This window comes from Cryptotermes secundus, unplaced genomic scaffold, assembly GCF_002891405.2.
Source record: "Cryptotermes secundus unplaced genomic scaffold, Csec_1.0 scaffold295, whole genome shotgun sequence".
In the NCBI taxonomy this organism is placed as follows: domain Eukaryota; kingdom Metazoa; phylum Arthropoda; class Insecta; order Blattodea; family Kalotermitidae; genus Cryptotermes; species Cryptotermes secundus.
The window spans coordinates 57,962-84,017 of NW_019729213.1; the positions used below are offsets into that span (position 1 = coordinate 57,962).

A 26,056-nucleotide genomic window follows, 5' to 3' on the forward strand; every position below is an offset into this window, starting at 1 on the left:
TCTGACTTACAGTCAAGCTTAGATATTATTGTAGAAGACATATCAATGTCATTTACTCTCTGTAACAGGAACGTTTGGATTTTGCAATGCGTGAAATAGTGTTTGACTTGCTGTCAGTTGGGCGGCCCATTAAGATCATTCTCACGCCCGAGAGAATGAGCATTGGACTTCGAGCATTCCTCGTAGTGGCGGACAGTTTGCAACAGAAGGAAGGCGAGCCACCCATGCCTCGTACAATGGGGGTCCTTCCTTCAGGCAACACCCTCCGAGTTAAGAAAACATTCTTAAACAAGGTATGTTTTGCCATCATAATTTTTAATCTGCTTATTTGACAAGTCCAGCAGTTCACTCCTTCACTTTAGAATGAAAAAGCATAAAGCAAAATCTTGTTTAAGTTGCGCATTATTTTGGTGATTCTTTTGGATTCAGAATTATGATACATTTCATTTCTCACCCACCATTCATCATGAATCATTATGAAGTATATGACATATTTCAATACCCATGGAAGTAATTTAAGTTTTGTTCTGAGTTTTTGCTCTTTCCATCTTACTGATTATAATGCTCTTCAGGCTGATGTCTTTGTGGTGTATCACTAGCAGCTTTGATATCTCTACCATATTCCAGAGGTGGCTGACAAACTATGAATTGAAAGTATTATTGGCTTCTGTGGTGTTGCTTTAATACTGCCACCCTTTTGATCTTCTGAATAAGAACTGTTAATTTTGTTCTCTTATTTAACTAGATGTTGACTGAAGACACAGCTCGCAGTATTGGGATGTCATCCTACTTTCCTCATGTCAGACGGGTGTTTGTAGATATCCTCAGAGCATTGGATATGCACTATGGGCGCCCACTTATGATGACCAGTACACAGAATGTTAATAAGGTTAGCATGACATATGACTTCATATATTTATTACAGTTGAAGCCTCAATTAGTGCTCCTCTATTTATGGTTCTTCTCATTTAATGCTATATTTTGGTGATTCCAGGTCCATTATTTCAGTGCTAAATTTCCTCCATTTAAGTTATTCTTCAATTTAGTGTTCAGATCCACTGCTCCCCAAAGAAACCTTAAATAGGCGTAAGGTAAAGCCTGTAAACAGGCCGTGAAGGCCCATGGGGTTGTGAGATGTCGAGGCTCCCATATTTTCTCTAGACAGTCAACTCACAGATGAGGTTGAGGTTGTCAGCCTTACATGCTGGCCGTTCTTTACCCCCCAGGAAGATTCCTGGTACTCTTCTGCTAGAGGCTGAGTCGACACCAAGGCCATAGTGCGGCTGGAAAGATTAGGTAAATTAAAAAATATCCACCTAATCAGGACTTGAATCCACGACCTTCCAGCTTATAGCATAATGCCTCATTGAACTACACTACCACGTGTTTCTTTGTAATAATAATTCAGTTCAGTTTATATATTTAAGTTAATAATAAAGCCAGTTACAGGTAAGCACTGGATAGTCCAAGGAACATGTCTGCTTTTAAAAAAATAGAACCTGAAAAAACACTTAACTAACAACAACAACAACAGTGATAATAACAATTCTGGTGAATTATGATGCTCTTTAAAAGGCTCTGTTGAGCTTTTCAGTATTAAGGGTCTTGAATTGGGACCATGTTGTGCCCGCATCTGATGTATTTGCATAGTGGGGGGGGGGGNGTCCAGCTGGGTCCGCTCGCCATGTCAGCCACTGAATGGCCTATTGTACTTGCCCCGGGTGATGGAGAATTTGGTGGAATGAAGATTGACAAGGGTGAACCGAAATACTTGGAGAAAACCTGCCCCAGCGCCACTTTGTCCACCACAAATCCCACTGACCAGGCCCTGGATCAAACCCGGCCCCCGATGGTGGGGACTAACCGCTTTAGCTATGGCACGGCCTGCATCTGATGTAAGATTTGATCCTATACTGTGGTACTGTGTTACTGTCGCCCAGTCAACTTCTTATATCTACAAGCAAAGATAATAAAGACATCATGGGGCCTCAACATGCTGCACAATTCAGTTTCAGTTTAGTCTTCTGATGAATCATGTGAGGGCCCAAATAATTATTAAGACATTCGCCCTCATGCTGCCCAGCTGAGTTTAGCAGTATTTTGGTAGCAAGTTGTGCAGGGATCAGTGATTGTTAAAATAATAATTGTAATTGAAATTACCTTTTCTTCATGGAGAATGGTTAAGGATACACGCTTATAAAAATATGATGATCATGATGATGATAAGAGGTGTCATGTTCTGTTCCCTTACAGGAACCCGATGAAATGTTGACTGGTGAACGAAAGCCACGCATAGATCTTTTTAGAACGTGTGTTGCAGCTGTTCCTCGAGTCATACCGGATGGGATGACTGGTGCTGAACTAGTCGATCTTTTGGCAAGATTAACAGTTCACATGGATGAAGAATTAAGAGGGTTGGCATATCAGAGCTTACAAACATTAGTTATGGATTTTCCAGATTGGAGGCAGGATGTTATATATGGTGAGTATTATGTTAGGGCTGGATGAAGTGGCAGATTTTGTAATACCTGGTGCAGTCCAAAAGTTCCCGAAATATATTAATAAAAACTATTACATCTTACCTAGATCTTATTCTGCGCCATCACCTTGAACGCAGTCCCCTTGGGAGCGCATACACGGATCCCAACATTTCTGCCACTTTTCAAATGCATCCTGGAAGTCTTTCTTTGTTAGGGTGTTTAGTACCGTCTGCGTTTCTGCTTGAATTTCCTCAACTGTATCAAATCTTTGCCCCTTCAACTTGATTTTCATCTTGGGGAAGAGAAAGAAGTTGCATGGAGCTAAGTCTGGCGAGTATGGTGGGTGGGGAACAACTGCCATCTTGTTTTTAGCCAAAAATTCCTGCACAGTGTAAGCCGTATGCGGTCGTGCGTTGTCATGGTGGAGTACCCAGTCATTCGTGCGTCACTTCGCTGGATGTTTTCTCCTCATGTTCTCCCTCAAATGCCTTAGAACATTGCAATAGAACTCTTTATTGACTGTCTGACCAGGAGGGACGAACTCCTTATGAACAATCCCGTCAATATCAAAAAACAGATCAACGTGGACTAAATGTTGCTCTTGACTTGTCGAGCTTTTTTTGGCCGAGGTGAAGAAGGGCTGTTCCATTGCGACGATTGCTGCTTGCTGTCAGGGCCATAGCCATAAACCCAACTTTCATCACCAGTGACAACCTTTGAAAGAAAGTTTGGATCCTCTTGAAGCTGTTGCTGAAGTTCCCTGCAGACTTCCAAGCGATGCTGCTTCTGTTCATTTTGAAGCAGTCGTGGCACAAACTTCGCCGCAATCCTCCTCATGTTCAGTTCCTCTGACAAAATTCGTTGACATGTACCATAACTTAGTCCCAAGGTGTTACAGAAGTCTTGGATGGTCAGTCTACGATCTTGCAGAATCAGATCCCTAGCTTTCGTGACATTTTCTGGTGTTTTGCCCGTTGACAGCTGTCCTGAATGATCGTCATCATCAGGCAATGTTCGGCCATTTTTAAAACGCTTATACCAGTTGTAAGTTTGTGTCTGGCCTAAACTGTTTTCAACAAAAGCTCGCTTCAACATTTGGTGCGTTTCTGCAGTGGTTTTCCCAAGTTTGAAACAAAACTTTATACAGACACGCTGCTCTCTCAGGTCAGCCATCGCAAAACCGCAAACTCACGGAAACAGAACAATGGAAATACTTTCACCAACAATAAACCCAGCCACTTAACCTGATGCTGCTTGCCACACTGATTCAAGAAGGATGTGTGAGGAGACACCTAGCGGTATTTCAATGTACTCATAACCATTCGCGTGCAGAATTCAAATTTCGGAAACTTTTAGATTGCCCCACGTATAATCTCTGAACTTAATGTAAAGGTCCTTCAGGAATGTGCACAAAAGGCATGGCATGGTTATAGTCTATGCTGTGAACTTTCTAAACAATACTTCTTATCTATCCCATTTATATAGAGCTTGATTTTTGTTACGAGACTCAGAATGTGTAATGCAGTATATATATTTGAACTATCCTTAGACTACTTAATTTATAGTTGTACTATTCCCATTTTAGAATTTGCTATGCTCATCAATATATCACTTCATATTTTAAGTAAGAAGACATAAAAAAGGTAAAGTTAGCCATGTGCTTAACTAATTAAGCACTACACCATGAAGGCATTTGGAGGGAGTGGCTGTATAGACCCACATTTTCTTGACCTCGCCACTACTTGGAGGTGAATGGTCATCTTCATGCCCTGGCCGCTTTACCCCCTGGGGAAGGAGTCCCTGGTACCCATTGGATAGGAGGTTGGGTGAACCACAGAATTGGTCCGGATGACATGGAGAAGAGGTAGTTCTTGACCCTACTGGGACTCGAACTCCAACCCCTCAGTCGTCCAGCCCATAACCAGTCACTTTACTGACTACGCTATCCCGGCTCCCAATGTAAGGAGACATAGTGAATACCTTCATACATTTACTGTTAATTTACTTAACTGTTACCTTGATATGGAAAGAATTTTCTATGTCGACAGTTGTATCACCTTTCATTGTGAGATGACACAGGAAAAAGGTAGTTACTTCTTTGCATTTTATTTACAATGCAAGGTGCAGCATGCCACTGGATCATGAGAGAATGAAAAAATTTCTTGAACTCAGAGGTGAGTATTTGTGGTTGGAAGACTTGTAGTACTGATAGTACTGTTCTAGATATGAGGTTTTGGAGGTACACAGTTTGAATCTCAGGTGTCTTACTGAATGTCATGACTGAGGTTTTCTCAAGATTTCTCTCAATTTCTCCTTGTGGCTGGGATAGTACGTTGAAATAGGTCATGACTGCCTCCTTCGTGTTCTTTATGTACTCATCTTTCATGATCATCTTGCTGTTCCATGATTGAGATGCTGCATTATTTCAGTAGTTGACACTGTCCTGTTAAATAAGCTGAAGCATTAGTCATACTTGCTTGGTTGGTGTTGTTATACATCCAGAGATAGAGTTGTGGAACTTTTGAAAATTCATAAATGACATCAAGATACCCTTGAAGGTACATATATGAGGTTGGATCATCTTGAAAATGCATGGATTGAGGTGTTGGGCCTTCAGTTAGTCTTAATTTTCCTGTATACAGAGTTTTTTTTTAAGCCAGAGATGTGTTAGACATTTCGTTTTATATACCTGTGGTGAAGCTTCGCTATTTTTTTTTTCAGGATTTACACAATTTCTTGCTCGAGATGTTCAAGATACATTCCCGCAGTTGGTGGACAATGGGTTACGTATGTTGCTGCAGTTACTTACGAGCTGGAAGAATGCTTTAACTCCAAATTCGTTACGTGGATCAAAAGATGCACCAGGAGCTGATGGAGCCCGTGGAGGGAATCGAGATACGCAAGCAGCTAGAAAGACTGAACATGTACAAGTGAGTGGAGATTTTTATGTAAAAGTTTCCTTTCTCAGTTGCATTTTGTTTTTCAAATTCTTAAATTATTTACTGTCATGTCAGTTTTATTTTGTTCTTTTATATTTATATTTTGGTAAGATAATTTAAATTATGTGATTAAACACATGATTTCAGTGTTGTTTTCATTATAAATGGAAACAGTACAGTACAGTACAGTACAGCATGTGCTTTGAGAAATTATAATTTAACCCTAACATTACACAATTCATATATAATTTAGGCCTTGTATAAATTTTGTCATATTTTAGTAATAAAAGTTTTGTGCGTGTGTGCATGCATTCTTGTGCGTGTTTATGTACATACCATTGTAATAATTTGCTGTAATTTTATATGGAATTTAAAGATTTTGCTTTTTATAGTATTTTTGTTTGCTGGTCCATTATATATATATATCATTCTCGTTATTGTATTAGTTACTTATATCAATGTACATTCCCTCATGATATCTTTGTAACATCTTGAATTTAATTACAATGTTTTATATTCATATGAGATGTGTATAGAAGTTGCATTCTTACCATTCTTTTCCACTTCACTTTAGAACATTCCATTATGAATGTCAAAGAATATCATGAGGAATTGAAATTAAGTGGGATGTAACCAACTTCTGGCCTCTGCTGATAATGATAATTTATGCAGTAAAAACGTAAATACCAATAAGAACCCACAAGGTTGATCTAGAAGTAAACACAATAAAGACTAAGTAAGTTTTCTTGGCTCATCAACAGAATTCCTGACAAAATCACAATGTAGAAAGAGCTAATAATCCTTAAAAAGTGACAATATTTAAGAATTTGGAAATGATATTATAAAAGGCTGTCAACTCTATCCAGTTGATTGATTAAAGCTTTTTTCTTTCTCTCGTTTTAATCTTTCATCCTTGACATGTTTCGGTCTGAGACACCATCTTCAGAAGGATATATCAGTACAAGCGGAAACTACCATTACAATTTGATTGGTCAATATCATTACATACATACAAATATCATTACAATGTCATGAATATAAAATGTGATCCTTTAACATCTACAGCGATGTGCATGAATATATTAAAATATTTATAAATTATTATATTAGTTTATTTACAAGTGTGGTTTAAAAACACTGTGTTAAAATTTAGAATCAGTTTGGTTCATGTTCTTTATACTGCCTCTCTGTAAAGGAAGTTGAGTGTCTATCATGTCGTGGTTCCCTTGTTTGATGAATAGGACTCTTTGGTGTCATCCTGTTGTTTGCACCTCCATTTTTTTACCTTGCCTTTTATGAAATAGAAAATTAAATTGATTGTTACTGTCACACCGAGAGAAGAAAATATGTAAGTAAGTGTGGTGTTTGAAACTTTCATTTTAAACTGTAAGATGTTTGTGTCAGTGTAGAGTAGTCTACATAACATATAATTGTTTTACAGAAAATGGAACCTGTCTCAAATGTCTTCCATCTTGTGGAAGGATTTGCCCTTGTTATGTTGTGTAATTGTCGTCTGTACCCACGCCGTTTGTCCGTCCATATTTTGCGGGAGGTGAAGACATTGATCAGAAGCTTGGGATGCTCTGTAGATGATCAGCCAGTTATTGATGTAATAGACCGCTGCTGTCCGCAAGTCATGGAAAAATGTCTGGGAATGCTTCCACCTGCTGAAAAGGCTGCTGCACTTTCCGTCTCCAATATAGACCTGCAGTGGATCGCAGACCGCAGCTCATGTGTGTGGACTGCAGGTAATTCTTTTGAGGCCCAGAAACTTTTATGCTAAGTCAGGATACTGGTTGATGTCAACTTTTTATGTTTTTTCTAGCTTTAAATTATTCCAGCTTGTACTGGTTGGGCATGAAGAATGATAAATTGAATACTGCTGGTCAGATGATAAAATTCAAGGTTTTCATTTTTATTTCACACATGTTTTGTATTGATTTTTTTTATGAGATGAGTGTGTATATGGGGCACATGGTATGGTAGTTGGTTGGGGCACTATGCTACAAAGCGGAAGGTCATGGGATCAAATCCTGATGAGGTGGATTTTTTAAAATTTACCTACTTCTTCCAGCCAAACTATGGCCCTGGGGTCGACTCAGCCTCTAATGGAAATGAGTAACAGGAATATTCCTAGGGATAAAGGGCAGCCAGCGCATAAGGCTGACAACTTCACCGCCATCTGCGAGCCAAATGTGGGAGTCTCAACATCTCACAACTCCATGGGCCTCCATGGCCTGTTAAAGGGATACCTTTACTTTACTTTTACTTTAGATGAGTACATAACATTCTTACTCTGTAGGCAAATGAGTGCTCTGTCAGAGATAAATCCCAAAAATTCAAGGTCAAAGATGTGATAATGTACTCTACAGGCAGAGCTGTTGTGTATCTCAGTGGGTGGTGGTAGTTGAGTTTGAAGTAATGGTGGGATGATGATTAGCAGGAAGAAAATGGAAAACTTGGAGAACACCCACTCCCTCTAAACTAAGACTTGCATGTTTGTATTTGGTTTGTTGTCATGTTATATTTGTATCTACCTGTCTGCCATGTAATGTAGACCATCCAGAGACATGTACAGAGTTATACTGAACCTATAGTGTGTAATATTTATTTATTTATAAATATCCTAAGTTGTAGAAATAATAGCTTTGTTGTGATCCACATTTGTATATGTAATTTAATTATATAAGTTTTTTTATAAACTGGATGTTTCTGGTCTTGAAGTTAATGGAAAGATAATGAAGTAAATATGAGTATCTGAAAACAGAAGAAGTTTGCACAATGAAGTTCATTGTCTTAGGTGATGTACTGACAAGAATCTCATATGTTTGAAATGAAACATTAAAACAATATAATAGAATCAGTTAGTGACCACTCTTCTTTATCCTACAGGTTTCCAGGATGAAAACAGCACCAAAAGTTCTTCATCTTTAAATCTGAATGGCGTTGATCCTTGGAGTACCTGTTTGTTTGGATTTCTGGAAAGAGGTCGTGTTCTTACCCTCTGTCCATCTGCTGTTATGCATTCCTGGCCAGTTGTGTATGGCAGAATAAATACTCTCTTTACAGTTGTTGACCCAACGTAAGTATCAACACAGTGGAATTCTTCCCTATTTTTTTATCAGCCAAAATTACTTATACACCTTTTATCTCCTCCATGTGTACTACATGTTGCATCAGTAATATCATCCTTGATATTTTAATGTGATGTACTAAGTTTACATGCCATATGATGTCTGGTTTAGAGGTTATTTCTCATTCCATGTTGTTACTATACAGTAGCTGAGTGGTGATATGTCAGTTGTTATAGTGACAGGCTGTGGGACAGCCAAGCAATCAAGATTTGGTTTCTGATAAGGGTAGGGGATTTTTCTCTTCTCCAAAGTGCCCTGTGTCCACCCAGTGTCTTGCCTAATGCGTTCCAGAGGCTCTTTCCTCAGGGTAAAGCAACTGAGGTGTGGAGCTGTTCCTCTGTTTCACCATGCATTTTCATGACATGGTGCTTACTTAAGTAAGCACAGGGAAAACTTTGCTTTGTACATTAGTTTAAATTAAAAAAGAAATGATGTGTTAACAAATTTTCCTTCTTCTTTTAAATCCCTTTAGCAACAGAGTTCTCATGTTACAGTATGTCTTAAATATGCTTGGATAGAAGTATTCTCTGAATAAATATGTCAGTTTAATTGAAATCTTCTGCTTTAGTATGTTTAGTTCACAATGAGTGGTGTGTACGAGAGAATAAATTCTGTTAGCCTAGTTGTATGTGTTCTTACATAACTTTATTTTGTGATATATATTATTTTTCTTTTAATACAGGCCTGTGAATGATAACAGAGCTTCTTTACTGAGGGGTTCAGCTACTGTAAGGAAACCAGTTAATGAAAGGGATATTTACATGCATGTATGGAAGAATTACGTGACATTTGCATTCCGAGTTGTGCCTCCTGTTCCAAGCCCTGTGGTAAGATGTGCATCTCCGGATCTTAGTCTGAGGTACGTGTTGATAATTAAATGCTTCAAGTGCTGCACTAATCATAGGCTATAGAAATTTTAATGTGTGCTCTGCATTGTTGATACTTTTGAAAGTAGGACCATCAGATGTTTTTAGTTATGCTAGCTCTGTACATATTAACTAAAGGGTTTTGTTATTTACAGTAATGCAGCCGCACTGTTTGCTTTAGTGTTTCACATGGTACACTAGTATCTATTTGCACTGCTTATTTTACTCGTATTTGCTTTTTGTCGGCACTTCTTTCTTTTGTTTATCAGGTAAAGGAGTTTGTGAGCTTCATTAGTAATGGATAATGCAGTTACTGTCATATGATAATAATATGATAATTGCTACTGTAGTTTGAAGCAATTTGCATCATTTTACTCCTTTATTATGAATATAACCAGGTTCTTTGGTCTTTTTGCATGAAATGGGAAACGTATTATGAAAGAGAACCTGTATTATACAAGGGCTGGATAAAGGTAGTGGCAACTTAGCTGTAACGTGAAAGATGTGTGTCAAGTGGCACTAGCGCCGTCTGTAGCTGATAGCAGAAGTTCAGTTGAAGTATTGCAGTGAGTGGCTCTGGCTGTGTTTCATTGAATTGCATTGTGCATCGTCTTGAGGTGCAGGAGCCCAGTTCAGCCACCCTAACAACATGTTTACGAAACAAGAACAAAGTTCATGATTTATTCCAGCCGTCTTACAGTGCATACACTCAACCACTTCACTCTTCACTCCCGCACTACATGTTTTGGCACAAAGGTGCCATCTTCAGGTGCTTTTTGATTTACGCTAAACTACTTCACTGCATGCCTTGCCGTCTTCATACTAAAATAACTAAAATATATGTTCATCATATATAGTGATAAATATTAATATTAAAAATATTAAAACTGTTCAGGATTTTTTATCCCTACGTCGAATCTCAATACGCTAGTGACACCTATCTTCTTCTCTCGGAGNGTAGTTTAGCATAAATCAAAAAGCACCTGAAGATGGCACCTTTGTGCCGAAACATGTAGTGCGGGAGTGAAGAGTGAAGTGGTTGAGTGTATGCACTGTAAGACGGCTGGAATAAATCATGGACATAAATCAGTGCAACAGGACGCTAAAATATAACATTAAGAACAAAGTTCCTGGATAAAAATTGAAGTTGCATGAGGTCGCAGTGCACAAAACTGTTATCAGGGACGGCGAGAAGCATGTGGTGATGCTGCTTTGCCATATTGCGCAGTGGCACAGTGGGAGAAATTGTTCTGTGAAGTGAGGGATGCCATTCAGGACAGCCGTCTTTCAGGACGACCCCATGTTGACAACCACACAATTCAGCTTGTTACTTCTTTGCTGGATGTTGATCGTCGATGGGCTGCGTGGGAGTTAGCTGCTGAGGTAGGCGTATGTCACAAAACCGTTCTCCACATTCTGCATGATATTCTTGGATACTGCAAAATTGCAGCTCATTGGGTACCCAATACAATGTCTGAGGTGCAGCAATGGCAACGTTACGAAATTGCACAGGACTTGTTGGACGGGTACCAGAGGGAAGGTGACAACTTCCTTGGAAAGATTGTCACTCTGGATGAAACTTGGGCTTGCTCTTACGAACTACACTTGAAGTGACAATCAAATGAATGGAAGCATCCTGCCTCTCCTCATGCAAAGAAAGTGCTCCCTACACAGAGTAATGTGAAGGCGATGTTCATTGTGGCATATGACATTGATGGAGTGACACTGCACCACACTGTACCTCAATGACAGACAGTAAACGCTACCTACTACTGCAATTTCCTGCATAATCATCTTCATCCAGCACTCAGGAGAAAGCGACAACACTTGTTGGCAACGAACCCCATCATCCTTCAAGACAATGCAAGGGCTCATACTGCTGATGCTGTCAAGGATCTCCTTCGCCGCTGGCGATGGGAGATACTGCAACATCCGCCATACTCACCTGATATGAGTCCATGTGATTATGATCTCTTTGCCAAAATGAAAGAACCACTGCGAGGGACACGTTACAACACAAGAGAGGAGATTATTCATGCCGTAGGGCAGTCACTGCTGGACATCAAGAGAAGTGGACATGCTCACGGTGTACGACGCCTTCTGCAAATTTGGCAGAAGGTGGTACACATGGGGGGTGATTATATTGAAGGAATGTAAGTGTGTTTACCTCCGGTAATAAAGTAATTTCAGGACTATAGAGGTGTTGCCACTACTTTTTATCTGACCTTATTTTTCATGTTTTAACTTGGCTCAAACCATCTTTAAGTCCCTGTTGTATCTTTCCAAAGCCCATCAGTGAATTGTGACCTACTTTTTTCACAGTGAAATTATTATACTTGTACATTGCCATCTCAAATATGCATGAGGTATGGCAGGAAGAATTTCAGTATTTTATAAGGAAAATGTATTTTTTTTTTGCTGAATTTCATTGAAAATAATTCTTTTTCTGATGTGGATCTTAGTGCCAAACTTAATGCTTTTTCCTGTCTTAAATTTCCTTATAGCTAAACTACTGTTATAGTAATTGTTAGATTAATGGGATTTTCAGAATGACATTCATTTTTCTAATTCCCAAATTTTTCCTGTAAATCAGTGTAAATATTTTTTATTCTAATTTGTGACTTAGAAAACATTGCTTATCAGAATGTATTTTGTACTACTCTCTGATACTCAGAAATGAAATGACATCCAACTTAGAAAACATTATTCTTTTCAAAAGATGGCTTTTGTTAAAAAATAATGGCATCATAGTGTATAATATAGGATGGTGCCCACAACATATGACCATAGTAGACTTAACATATCAGTATGGGTTAGCAAAATTGTAGTAATTACTAAAACTCTATAGCTCAGTCATTATAGTTACTAGACTATGGGATGGATTATGGGTTCAATTCCTGGCAGAAGCAAGAGATTCTTCTCCTTAGCATCCAGACTGGCTCTGAGGTTCACCTAACTTGCTATCCATTGGGTACCGGGGGCCGTATCCCCAGGGGTAGAGTGGTTGGGGCTTGAAGGTGACCAGTCACCTCCAACTAGTGCCAAGGTTAAGAATGGTGGAGCTGTACCTTCTCTTTTTCATATGCCTTCATGATGCGGTGCTTAATTGTGTAATTAAGTAGAGGAATAGCTTCATCTTTACCTTTACCAATAAAATGAGTGGCTTATTTCACAATTGTGAACTGCGTTTTGTATAATCTTTGTACAGTTTTCTGTTCTTTTCTCTTCTCTTCCTCTTTCTATCAGTGTATGTATTTCAGTATATGACTGTTCTGGAAGAGAAGAGAACAGTTTTCTGTAAGAGTAGTAAATGAAAGACATTGGTCATTATGATGAAGTGGTACATAGACAGCCACCATTCAAGGCGTAAGAGTAATTAAGAATAGATTGTTAATGTTTGTAATTGATATCACTTGCATTTTTATTGCACCAGTTCATGTTCCTTTGATAACTGTTTAGTTTTCATGTATTGTGTGAGTTTTGAAGCAGGATATATGTCACAATTAGGCTTGTTCCTTTGCTTATGTTGCTTTATTTTGATTATTGCATATTTTATGAAGTCATCATTCAGAGATTTTGTGTGTTTGCTCATGTAAGGCTAATTTATTTGTCATCAACAGTTTTGTAAATGAGTATTTTGAAGGATATTCATATGTTCTATAACCAAGGATATTTTGAAGTGTATATAGAGCTGTGTAGTTTAAAGTCAACTGACATTTCAGAGAAACAAGTTGTCTCCATCTTCGTGGTCAAAGAATAAGCCAAGCAAGCAACCAGCAGAGTTCTGGTTGTCACTTACATTCACAATGGTTTCTTGCTTGGTTTATTTTTTGACCCTGGAGATGGAGGCAACTTGTTCCTTGGAAGCTTTGGTCGATTTTGGGGACACTACATGGCAGTATATTCCCAAAGTTATAACGCTTCATAACCACTTGCGTGAGTACCTAAAATCCTACAAGGATATTTTGATCTTAAATTTCCTGAACTCGTGAATGGCCTATACAGTGTGTGTATGCAACAGGTTTATGCACCCATTGAACAAGATCTTTTAGGGTGTACTATGGTGAAGTCACATTTTATGTTGCGGTTTGTTGTGGCTTTCAAGGCTTGTGTTGGAAATGTGAGGCATTGGATTGTTGATGGTGGTGCTGATACTTTGGCTTTGCTGTTCTGAAGTTTGTGTCATCAGTTTGCTGAATGGTGGGAGAAGGGAATTGTTTCTTCTGACGATTGTACTTCCAAGTGTTGGTGAAACACTAATTATTGGTGTGTTTTCACTGTGGCAGTGTTTGTGTCATTGGAAAAAATATGTATGTTCCTCGTTGCGTCAGTAATGTTGTACTCAATTTCATTTGCCATGCCATATTGTGGCATTCTGTTTACATCATCACATGGATGCTTATACTTAACAGGCATCATGTCAGTTTTTACTTCTGGCCATATATTGATTTAAAGTGTGCAGGATTGTGGATCATCAGTGAAGACGAATTTACTGAGTGATTCAATTGAGAATCTGGTGCTCTACACACAGTCTTTAGGTCTCATGGCTGTTCCTCAGTCCAAGAACCGGCAAAAATACAGCAGGTGAGAGGGTGATCTTACAACCTGAGATGCACTTGGATTCTGATAAACAATTTCAAGTTTCATTCAGTTTTGGATTTGGCCTCTGTGTCATTGAGAGACATTAACTTCTGCCATATCAGTCCCTGATTAAAGAACATTGTTCTCTAAAGGTTTAGCTGTTTTTTCATTTGTTAACTATGTTTTATTTAAGGCTTTATTATTGATGTGTTCTGGTTTGATAGCAGTGACAGCCTCTGTGGTCTAGTGGTCAGCGTTTCTGGCTACAGATCCAGATGTCTGGGTTCGATTCCCGGCTCTACCAGATTTTTTTCGGAGAAGTAGTGGGTCTGGAACAGTGTCCACTCATCTTCGTGATGATAATTGAGGTGCTATTTCAAGGAAATAGCGGCTCCGGTCTAGAAAACCGAAATTACAGCTGTGGGGATTCATTACGCTGACCACGCAACACCCTTTATCTGCAAAAGTTGGCACTAAACTTCGCTGACAAGCGGAGGTCTTTTGGTCGGTATAGTTTGCTTGTGGCCTGAAATCACAGAGTTTGTTTTTATTTGGTATGATGTCAGTTGATTTATTTTTCGGTTTATTTTCATTAAAATATTGTATTTTATTACCTTTTCATAAGTTTGATTGAAATTATGAATAAATGATCACATGTTTTTCTTTTCCTCTTTTTTTATGGAATTTTGGTAAAGGATTTTGAATTTGTCCAGCATGTTTTTCAAGTATGCTGTAATATTTCACTGTCTTATATTGTCTCTCTTTTCTGCACTTATTTGATCACATAAAAATGATAACATTTCTGCTTATGTACTCAATAAATTAATAATGCTATGACTATTACGAGTATTACTAGCCCAGAAATATAGAAATGGGCCATTGCCTTTTTTCACGTTCTATTATGAACATTTGGTCATCAGATACATGTCAGCTGGTCACCTTTGCTACAGAATACCTATACACATTCAGCAGTCAGTAAATGAACTGAAGAGCACTTTGTTCAGATGATATATTTTGTTTTACAGCTCATCTCCAGACAGTCTGTCAACTGAGCGCAATGACAACAAGTCCCCTGGAGGCAATGTGTCGCCAACAGGACTGTACAAGTTGGTAGTTCCTCTGTTGCGCTGTGAAACTGTTGATGTGAGGGATGCTGCGGTACATGCTCTTGGCAAAGTGAACTCGGAGGCTCTTAAGTAAGTAATACACGATGATAATACTTGTTGTATGTAGGCAGAGTAATAGACTCCTTCCACGGCTAAAACTATTTTTCCATATTCCAGGTAGAATTAATGAATTTATGGATCTCAGCATGTAATGTTTCACCCCCTGCTTGAATCAGTTCTGCCAGAATTTAATCAGTATACACAGTGGAAATTAAGTTCCCAAACTGAGGCCATAAAAACAACACAAGAAAGATAAAAAATATTTATTAATCCCAACACTCAATATAGCCCTTGCCCACTTCTGCACAATGTTTACATTGCTCATACAATGAATCGAATGTCTGAGAAAACGCTTCTTCCTGCATCGCCTTCAGTTCTCGTCACAGTCTGCTGGGTTGATGAAACAGTCTCAAATCTTGTCCCTTTCATCACATTTTTAATTAAAAAGAAAGTCAGCGGACACTAAATCGGGTGTAGGATGGATGGGATAACATGGGGATCTTTCGTTTTGCCGAAAACTCGGAGAAACTGGCCAAAGAATGTGCTGGTGTATTGTTGTGCAGAAGTTACCAGGACCCACTTCCTGAAATTCTGGCCTAATGTGATGAACTTGAGCTGTAAATCTCTTAATGATCTCTTTATAAAATTTACTGTTTACAGTCTGTTTTTCTGGCACAAATTCATGATGCATGATACCATTAGCATTAAAAAATGCAGTCAACATTGTTTTTGCCCAAGATTTTTGCATTCATACTTTCTGAGCAATTTTTAACCTTTTGTGCCATTCAAACACACTTTTCTGAATAAAAATTGTTCACCATATGCACCTTTCTACATTTCAAAAATCTGAAACATTTCAGAGTTTTCAAAATGGAACAAAGAGCAGCAATTAATTTTACAGAAAACTTAATCGCGGCTCTTTTTTCCATTTTGAAACCTTTAACATGACAAAAAAACTACCTTTACCTACACAAATGTAATCCTCATGGGCATCAACAAAACAAGTTGAAACTTACGTACCATATAGGGCCTCGCAATAGCTCAAGCGGCTTCCCATTGCTGCAGCCTGGGTTCAATCCCAGGTCTGGTCAAGTTGGATTTGTGATGGACAAAGTGGCGCCAAGGCAGGTTTTCTCTGAGTACTTCGGTTTCCCCTGCCAATCTTCATTCCACCTCAATCACCCTCACCTATAATCTGGGGCTGGTACAATAGGCCAGAAGTGGCCGCAGTCCCACCCCACTAGCAATAAAAAAAAGTAAATATCATATAAGTAAATGTTCTCTCTAACTAGTCCCATTCATCCCCGATAGATGGCATTTGTATTATTACTGTAATAGTGTCAATTTGGGAACTTAATTGTCACACTGTGTATTTCAATTTATACCTTTTCGACTTTCCAATAGCCATTTCATCATCAGACAGGCTAGGCTGAGATGCTAATGGCTCAGTTGTATGTATTTTCAACTTCCAAATATTACTAACCCCATATACATCAATAAATAAGAGAAGTAATTATTCCAGCTATACAGATATTGTATGAGTCTGCTACTTGTATTAAAAATACTGTAGGACACAATGTTTATGAGGCATACATTTCCATATTTGCACGTTCTACAGAGCAAAGAATGGGATGACTGTTGTTAACATTTTCATTCTTTTCAGGGATCTGATGGAGGAACTGGTGATATATATCCGTGAAGCTGTTGACAGAAAGCAAGAAAATATGAGACGTAGGCGACGACGTGATGCCTTGAGACTGCAGTTAGTCAGAGTTTTTGAACTTGTGGCAGAGTATGGCACATTTGGTATCAGGTAAGGCTTCTGAGTTAAACCGGTTGTATGTAGTATGATGTTTATTTGCTTGCTTTATATGTACATCGACCACTTCTGTGGTCTAATGATCAGAGTTCTTGGCTACAGATGCAGTGGTCTGGGTTTGATTACCAGCACTATCAAATTTTCTGAGAAGTAGTGGGTATGGAATGGGGTCCAGTTAGCCTCATGAGGATAATTGATGAGCTATTTCAAGGAAATAGTGGCTGCAGTCTAGGACTGGGGACTGCCATGGGGACTTGTTGCACTGACCATGCAACACCCTCTATCTGCTAAAGTTGGCACCAACTTCGCCAACTAGTGGCGGTCACTTGGTCGGTATAGTTTGCTTGCGGACTAGAACCGTGGAGTTTGTTTTGTATATGTACACCATATGTAATAATATCCCATGGTGTACGAAAAATTCAATAATCCACTATTTAAATATATTTTTGCCATAAATTTGGAAAGTGTTTTCAAATGTTGTACATCAAGAGGGTCCAGTAAATATGAGACCAGAAATGTTTCTTAGTAGTGCTGGAATCGCACAGAGTTTGAACACCTTTTGATGAGACCTGCACCATATGATATTGTACCATAGTGATAGATACTTGAAGACCGGCGCTATTCTCTCACATAAATTCATATTTCTGTTGACAGTACCAAATATGTGGAGCATGCTAAGGACTGCCTAACACTGAGGCATACATTATTTTGATTACAGCCCTTGTGTCTTGGATAGAGATACGCAGTCTCTTCATCCAACATTTGTTGAGTATATTGATGGTGCTCGTTTGTACCTCGAGAATGAAGCAGACAAAGAGGTTTCAGCTATAAGGGACATCAAATTGCACTTCTGCAACTTTATTCGCAAGATGATCAAGAGTTTTTCATGTAAGATTTTACAAGGCATTTACGTAATTGTCATGCGCATGTGGGTGCTTGGTGGGAGAAGGGGCAGGGAAGCTACTATGTTGCTTGTAACCGGATGTATTAGTGTGAGTTCATGCTTATACACTGTGGTCAGTGGTCTAGGTGTGAGTACAGATATCTGATAAATGCAGTGCTGGCTGTGAAAGCCATGCAGTGAACTCTTGATTTTCCACAATAATGGAGGTTAGAAGTAGCCCAGATATTTAAAATCAATGGATAATCGAAAAATCTGAAAATATCCACAATCCATGCTGCATTAAACCCTGAAAATCACTTAATTATCACTTACTGGTCATGCAACTGGTTACCAAAAATGAGACAAATATCTTTCACATAGGAGAAAGTGATCTTTGTTTGGTGATAATAGGCCTGCAGGTAAAAAAAGCAGTAAAACAATAAAATTGAAAATACAGTCTTCTGCAAATTATTTTAAGCTTCCGTGATACACATTGCTGTCATGCTCAGCACATATCATTACTTGAACTTTTTATCAATGAATACAGGGTTCTGGATATTCTGTGGTTAATATGCAAACCAGATAATATAGAGTATATTGTATTTTTAATTTACCTTTGAAGTGAGATGTATTTCCACATTCTAGAAAGTTTAATACCTCAAGGATGGCCTAGTTGTCTTCTCAGGTTTAATTTATTTTGGATCACTTTTTGGCCCCCCTCCCCCAAGAGAGAACATGAGTTCAAAAATGAGAACATTTACAATTTAGTGTTTTAATTGAGAACTTATGTAGAAAATTAAGTTAAAATTATAGGCAATTTTATTGAAAGCTTTTTACAAAATATTCACACAGTAGCTGGACATATCTTAATGTCTTTTACTACTGATTAGTAAAATATAAAATCTGCTTTATGCAACTGGTTTCCTACTCATGTACACGTAGTTTACAAATAAAAAGAATACTGAAGTTGAAATGGTGTATCATTGAATTTCAGTGGAAACTTGTGTCACACTCTTGAAGAGAGATGTGCGTCGCAACCTGTTCACTGTGTTTGCTGGATGGAGTGGACGATTTGGCCGGCCACTTGGTCACCCAATATCTGCTCTGGAAGCTGATGAGCGGCCATGCTCAGAACTTCAGCTATCAGCTCTGCAGGCCATGAGTGCTCTGCTCTGCTGTGGGCCATGCTTCAATCCACAGGGTTTGGCAGAGGATGGATTATTCTATCCTTGGCTTGATATGCTGTTGGCCTCGCATGATGAGAAGGTAAGAATTGATCATCTGCTATTATTGTCTGTTCTGTTATAATAGACTAGTCTTTGTAAGCTGAAGGTTTGTAGTTCTTCTGTGCAGTCAGTGTTGTTAATTGTTTTCTGGAAGTTCTGTCATCAGTAGGATGACTGTTGCTTGTTTTGTGACTTGTACTAATGTAGAGTGTCGTTTTCATAAGTATGATGCATGATTGGGAGCTTCATAACCTGTACTTTTCTCCAAGTGTAATTACAATGATCAAGTCGAGGAGGATGAGGTGGGCAGGGCATGTAGCACGAATGGGGGAGATGACTGCATATAGGATATCAGTGGGAAAGCCAGAAGGAAGGAGACCACTGGGAAGACCAAAGCATATGTGGGTGGACAGTATTAAAATGGGTCTTAGAGAGATAAGATAGGATGGATTGGATTTATCTGGCTCAGGATAGGGACCAGTGGAGGGCTCTTGTGAACACAGTAATGAACCTTCAGGTTTCATAAAATGCTGGGAAATTCTTGAGTAGCTGCAGAATTGGCTCCTCAAGAAGGGCTCAGATCCGTGAGTAAATAAGTAATGATGCATAATTAAGTAAAACAAATACAGAAGTAATGACACACACTTAAAATTTGCTTTAATAAAATTTTCACATGTTCATTTCATGTAAAGCAGTAGATATTGAGATGACAAACATATTTGAGCATTTCTGACATCATAGTTTCAGTAACTGCTGTAATCTTATATTTTGATATTTTAACACTGTCTGCTTCTCCATCTGCTTTTTAAACTGCACTTTGTACATGTACCCCAAAAAAGGAAAGCCAAAAGATGTGAAATCTGGGAACCCAAGAGGCAGGACTACTACTATCCATCCAACAACCTTGAAATTTTTCATTTTGAACAACTTGAACAAAACTGCTGAAAAGAGGGCAGTACGCCATGTTTGAGGAAAATTTATACTTCTTCTAGTTGTGGAAAATGAAACGTTTTTGCAGTTACGAATTTCAGTCATTCTCATTATGGTGGACTCTAAAGGGGTGGGGTGTGGAAGAAGAATCATTGTGCCACAAGAGAATGCTGTCTTCATGTGTGCTGTGTTACAGGAGCTGCACATGTGGAACTTTACGAACACAAATTCTAAGAACAGGCTATGATTTTAGGCTTTCTTTGTTTGATATATATATATATTGTCACTGGTTGGGTATGTCACGCAACAAAAAACTTCATGTGGGTCTCAGATTCAGCGAATCTTTATTGGACACTCAGTCTTACACACCTTACAATTGTTATCACTTAACTGTATTCTGCGGTGGCTATCTTTCAACTGTCTTGTATGGTGACTAGGTTTCAACTGTGTTGTTGCTGTCTGTAGCTCTCGGCTTATGTAGGTGTTCTGCGGACTCAGTAGAGGACACCCCTTGCCAAGGTTTGATCTCATGTGTTCGGCAATCCGTTGCTTTGGGAACGCTGTTTATACACTGGTAATGTGTTTCGTCTCATCCGTTGTTACTCAACGGGCCGTCTGTTGTTCATCTCTGGGGAAACACTGCTTCGTTGATTGTGCAGTTCCTACGCAATGGCCCACTGTTATTGCGTTACCATGGAAGTACCTACTCCCAAACACGTTTACAATATATATATGTCATGGTTAAGAAAATGTGATAACTTGAAACATCAAAAATGTGGACACTCTGTATTGAGGGCTGATGTCATTCAGAGTTACAAGATTTCAAACTACAGAGGTCTGCTCAAAATGGCATCTGTGACAGTTTTGCTGACTTTATTCCTGCAGTTTTGTCTATTGTGAGAGTTGGCTGATGTGGAAAAGCAATTTTCTTTTCAAATTCTTCGTCAAACTGGCAAAGACAAATGCAGAAACACATGGAATGTTAAAAACAGTGTTTGAGAGTAATATTTTAGCTACTAGAACATTTGGTTCTCTTCTTATATAAATAACCAAATCTTAGTGGAAGATGAAGCATGCTTTGTCCATTTGAGATATCACATTGCAAACTGAGTCATTTACTTTTCTGACATGATCTGTGAAAGCAGAGGAATGAGGGTTTGTGTAGCTGCAGAAGAACTTGCATTGTTGCTGCATATTTCATAGCTGTAGTGCCCAAGATGTGGGACTCAGAACAAACACCACAGTATTTACCTGGCAAGTTGCAGTAATGGTTTTCACTCAGATGCCTCATTAAAGGAATTTTTTTTGCCAAGGACAAATTTCCATTGATTCTTAACACTTTGTATTATCCATATTTGCTGTACAGTGGCCTTTTGTTTCCAAAACAACAGTATTGTAATTGGAAAGAGATTTCTAGAAATTATTTAACCTTTAAGAGCCGAGCGACACCATATGGCGTCATGAAAATAAAGTCAAGGGGACGAATGACGCCATATGTCGTCGCGCAGTCCACGCGTGCGGCCAGCTTTTTAAAATATAATTTTAAGTCATAAATTCTTTTTCTACTTACATGATTTTTGGTCACCAGCTTTATAAGTTGTCTCTCTTCCCACCTGCGTCGTCTAACGGAATGTTGGCTTCGTGTGGAAATCTTGGAAACATCCGGAAATGCAAAGTCCCACATCACACTTCACGCACTTTATCCGGACGGTTCTTCGTTTCCCACGCGAAAAGCACACTCAACACCTCAATTTCGAAGTAGAGGAAGTCGGCCAGTGCTGTTGTTTGGCCTCCTCTATTCGAAGTGACCCCGATGAAACGGCAGGGGTTCGACCCCTGGGCCGTTGAGGGCCCCTTCCAGCATGCTCCAGCATGTTCCGCACAAGGGCGAGACGAAATTCTCTGTGTGACAATTTCGCGCCACAGGATGACAACAGGATATAACTGTTCAGAATCGTCAGATCCAGGAGATGGAAAAATAATTTATTTGTCCATTTCCAGGTTCGACGACAGATGCTATAACTGTTTGCCATTCTGTCCGCTTTGTCGACATAACCCATGTGCTTGTTGTAGTTAGCAACAGTTGCTGGCTTGATGGCATTTCCATGCTCATCACAGAAACTGCCTTCTGCTGGAGGAGAGTGCATATTTGTCAGCATGTAAACGTCATGTTTGTCCTTTCAAACTAGCGCTGTCAAGTTCTGTCTCACCCTAACACGAATGTCACCTTTCTTCAGTCTCTTCCGCCAGCAGACGGATAATCCCTGCGAAGTATAGCATGAAAACACAGAAAGGGGTGGAATCCTCATTTACGTGTGGAGTTTCATTAATATTTAACCCCACAGCTCCACCGGAATAATTATTCACACGCCTCCTGCCATGCTGGTGTGCTGGTCCCCAGGTTGCTGATGAAGATGATGGGTCTTCATCGACTTCGGGTTCTGAGCCCGTTATTTCCTCGCCACTATCAGAATATTCTGTACCACAGTCTGAATCGGTGTCAATAATCAGCTGCTTCTCAATTTCGTCTTCTTCTAAGTGAAACGAGGTCATGCTGGCTAGTTCAAATTGCGATGTTTTATTCACAACACAACGCGCTAGGCTAGAACGTTCTGGTAGTGCATGGCTATGCTGAGAACAGTATCTCTGTTTGGTTAGTTCAATAAATGCACAGTCAGGGTTTCTGAAGGACAATTCTAATCTCATCGCTTAAAAACATCACAATTTCAAGTATCCACCATGGCCCCATTTCGCATGCAATAAGCCGCTCATAAATTACACCAATTCAGAATGCATTACAGACGAGACTGAAAGGCATTCCAAGAACAGTAGCTCTGTGTGTTTAGTCCGAAATGTAAACAGAATCATAACGCTTATAAAACATTGCAATTTGAACTATCCAACATAGCTCCATTTTGCATGGAAGAAGATGAGATTGAGAGGCCGCTCTGTGTGGCTAGTCCGAGATATAAAGAGGCAATGTTTCTGAAGTATAAATTACGATAAGACTTGCGCCCACTCGTGCAATAGTAGAAAGGTTACGACATGACTGGAGAATGTGGAGGACAAACATTATCTTCCTCCCCCCCCCCTTTGAAGGATGAGACACAGGAAGAGAGTACGTCATCAGCATGCATTTATACTGGAGAAATGTTTTGTGCAGAAACTTTCTGCATATTTGTGGACAGATATTCAAAATTGGGAATTTTTTTTTTGGAATCAGTGCAAAAATTTTTACAGATTCTAAAACCTGTAAATTACAATATCTGATTCTATATTCTTTCAGGATAAAAGCAGCGTTTATTTCGTTCGTTTATCACAAAAATTGTAGAAATCACAGCATTTTGAGTAACATGATTACAATTTTTATTACTCTACAGTGGCGGGCATTTAAATTAACTCCGTCCCGCTACCACTACCGGAATTTAAATGTCCCATCACTTAAAGGTTAAATTAAGAACTGACTCAACTTCTTCCAAAATGGTGAGTAGCAGAATTTCTTGAATAGATGGCAGGACAGTAGGAATCAGTGCTTAGATATAATGGCATGTGAAAAATGTAATTCAAATTCACTGTTTTTATCTCTAGTTACCCCCCTCCACTCCTTAAAAAATCATTCCAGAATTTTTGCATAAGATCACACAGATTCAAATTGTCCTTGGCAAATCTTGTCACTCAGTTTAGAAGAGCCTCTTCTGATATTTGCCTCTCTCTACTGAAACATTAATCTTAGGATTTGAAGAAGGGATCTTCCAAATGGAAATTTGAGATGTGTGACCATCCCCTCCTTATTATCAGAGATAGTAGTCAGCAAACAAAATTCTGTAATTAGTATAGTTGTGTAGGTACAATACATTTATAGTCAAGGTTTATATGCATTCAAGATGAGGGAAGTTACAGATATCAGGTTGGTATGGATGTTGTTTCTGCTTGTTGCGTGAAACAGTCCTATTATTACTCCCAGTACCTTAGTTGGTTGAGTCACCATGCTACAAGCCAGAAGGTCATGGGATCAAATCCCAATGAGGTCATTGGATTTTTTTCAATTAACTAATCTTTCCATCCACACTATGGCCCTGAGGTCGACTCAGCCTCTAACAGAAATGAGTGCCAGGAATATTCTTGGAATGTTCATGGGGGTAAAGAGCAGCCCCCGCCGCATAAGGCTGACAATCTTACTGCCATCTGTGAGTCGATTGTTTAGAAAATGTGGGAACACTAACATCTCACAACCCTATGGGGCTCCATGGCCTGTTATGCCTTTACTTTTTTTTTTACCTTATACTGACAGATCACTGATGAATGACTAGAGAGTGCTAACAAAAGAGATGTGAAATGCATGGGATATAGAGACTCAGATGTAGCTGGTAGCAGAGTATGAGGATATAAGCCATATTGAAATTGCTCTGTGTATGTATTACTGTGAAAGCAATTAGAAGTGCCACCAATTGTTTGCCAGCCAGGGAGTAGAATTCCAGATGCAGGGTTGCTTCCTTTAAGCCTCTGGACAAGCTGCTATGTGTGCTAGAATTTCTGCCAGTACTGATTTTACAGCTGTTAATTTGAGTGCCATAATCTCTATAGTGAAAACAGGGTATACCACAGAAAGGTGAGGCTACCTTATACCTTGTTCAGAGATCTTAAAATGCAGTGAAATGAAAAAAGAAGTTTAGGAAGGGCTTTGGAAGTGGTGGAATGATCTGGTTTTGTGATATCCATAACAGGTCTCAGTTGGCTCAATACTGGAGAGGAATATGGTGGTGGTGATAGAGAATTTCACAGACCTAAGTAGCAGACCTTGTAGTGATAATTAGAATAGTCTGGTTCCATATCATGAGTGAATACCCTCACCACAGAGAATTGAATGAATCATTTTTTTATATAGTTAGATGACAACTTGTTTTGAATAACAGAACAACATTCCGTGGTCTGCTGCTTGGGGTTGAATGGAGAATATGTTTTATGAGGAAATTGCTTTGTGTATTGCAGAGAGAGAGAGAGAGAAAGAGAGAGAAACTGGTGAGAGGAAGTGGAGAGAGAATCTGGTGAGAGGAAGTGGAGAGAGAATGTTTTTATGTCATCGCATGAAAAACAATGAAAGTAAGGGAGACAGCTTAGCAGTGAATGCAGAAAGGAAACTGAATTGACAGATATTTTGAATATGAAAAGAGAAGAGGACAAATAGAAGAAAACAAAGAACTGAATAAAAAGAAAAGCAGAGAATATAAATACATTCTTGAAAGAAGTTTGTAATTTTTAGGTGTTTGTAGAAACTGAAATATAGTAATTAAGACACCATAACTGACAACATAAGTCTGGAATTTTTGTGTTACTGTGGGTGATACAAGCTCATAAAACTTAGATTGTGCTTAGTAAATGGAGACATTTATCGATAGCATATGTCTCATTGTAGAAGCCAGTTATATTGTACTTATTTATTTGAGGTATTGTTTTATAGATTATTTGACAAATCGCTTTCATCTTCATGAATGAATGTCACAGTTGAGTGGTCATCACTCCATCTTTATATTCAATAAGTCTCAGACTTAGATCTTGGCTTGGAGTTCAGTTGTCCAGACTGAGGTATTTCAGATTAGGCCATGAGTGCTTCCTTCCGCATACCTTCCAATTCATTATTCAGTAATGACCTTATTGTTCAACACTATATTACCCTGAACTACTGATTGTGTCATTGAATGTTTGAAAAGAGTGTGGAATGAAGTAGTTACAGCCTCTCAGATTTAAGGTTCTCACAGGGATGAGATTACTGTCTCTTGGGAACTATTGGCAAGTAGTCTGGTAGAGCTTTACTGACATTTCAGAGGAATGTACAGCTTCCATCTTAATTGTAGAGGAATGAAGGTGGAGGTAGCATGTTTCTTCAGGATATCAGTGACGATCTGCCAGACTGCGTGGTGACACAGGTCGGATGACAGTAATAATGTTAATGATTATGGCCCGTTCTTACTGTCTTACTAAAAATAACTTTTGCATTCTGTATTATTGAACTGTATTGTACTGTATGGTCATTT

The 26,056-nt window shown here is 38.9% G+C and overlaps 1 protein-coding gene across 1 annotated transcript in view; it reads left to right on the forward strand.

The window, feature by feature from the left end:
* LOC111865391 (protein furry) overlaps positions 1-26,056 on the forward strand; it is a 284,199-nt gene that overhangs the window by 20,774 nt on the left and 237,369 nt on the right. Inside the window, exons 13-23 of the mRNA XM_023853369.2 lie at positions 69-293; positions 746-889; positions 2,254-2,482; positions 5,202-5,410; positions 6,861-7,167; positions 8,312-8,501; positions 9,236-9,412; positions 15,026-15,196; positions 16,830-16,979; positions 17,704-17,873; positions 18,863-19,134. Coding sequence (XP_023709137.1) covers positions 69-293; positions 746-889; positions 2,254-2,482; positions 5,202-5,410; positions 6,861-7,167; positions 8,312-8,501; positions 9,236-9,412; positions 15,026-15,196; positions 16,830-16,979; positions 17,704-17,873; positions 18,863-19,134 — 2,244 coding nt within the window. The remainder of the gene's footprint in view (positions 1-68; positions 294-745; positions 890-2,253; positions 2,483-5,201; positions 5,411-6,860; positions 7,168-8,311; positions 8,502-9,235; positions 9,413-15,025; positions 15,197-16,829; positions 16,980-17,703; positions 17,874-18,862; positions 19,135-26,056) is intronic.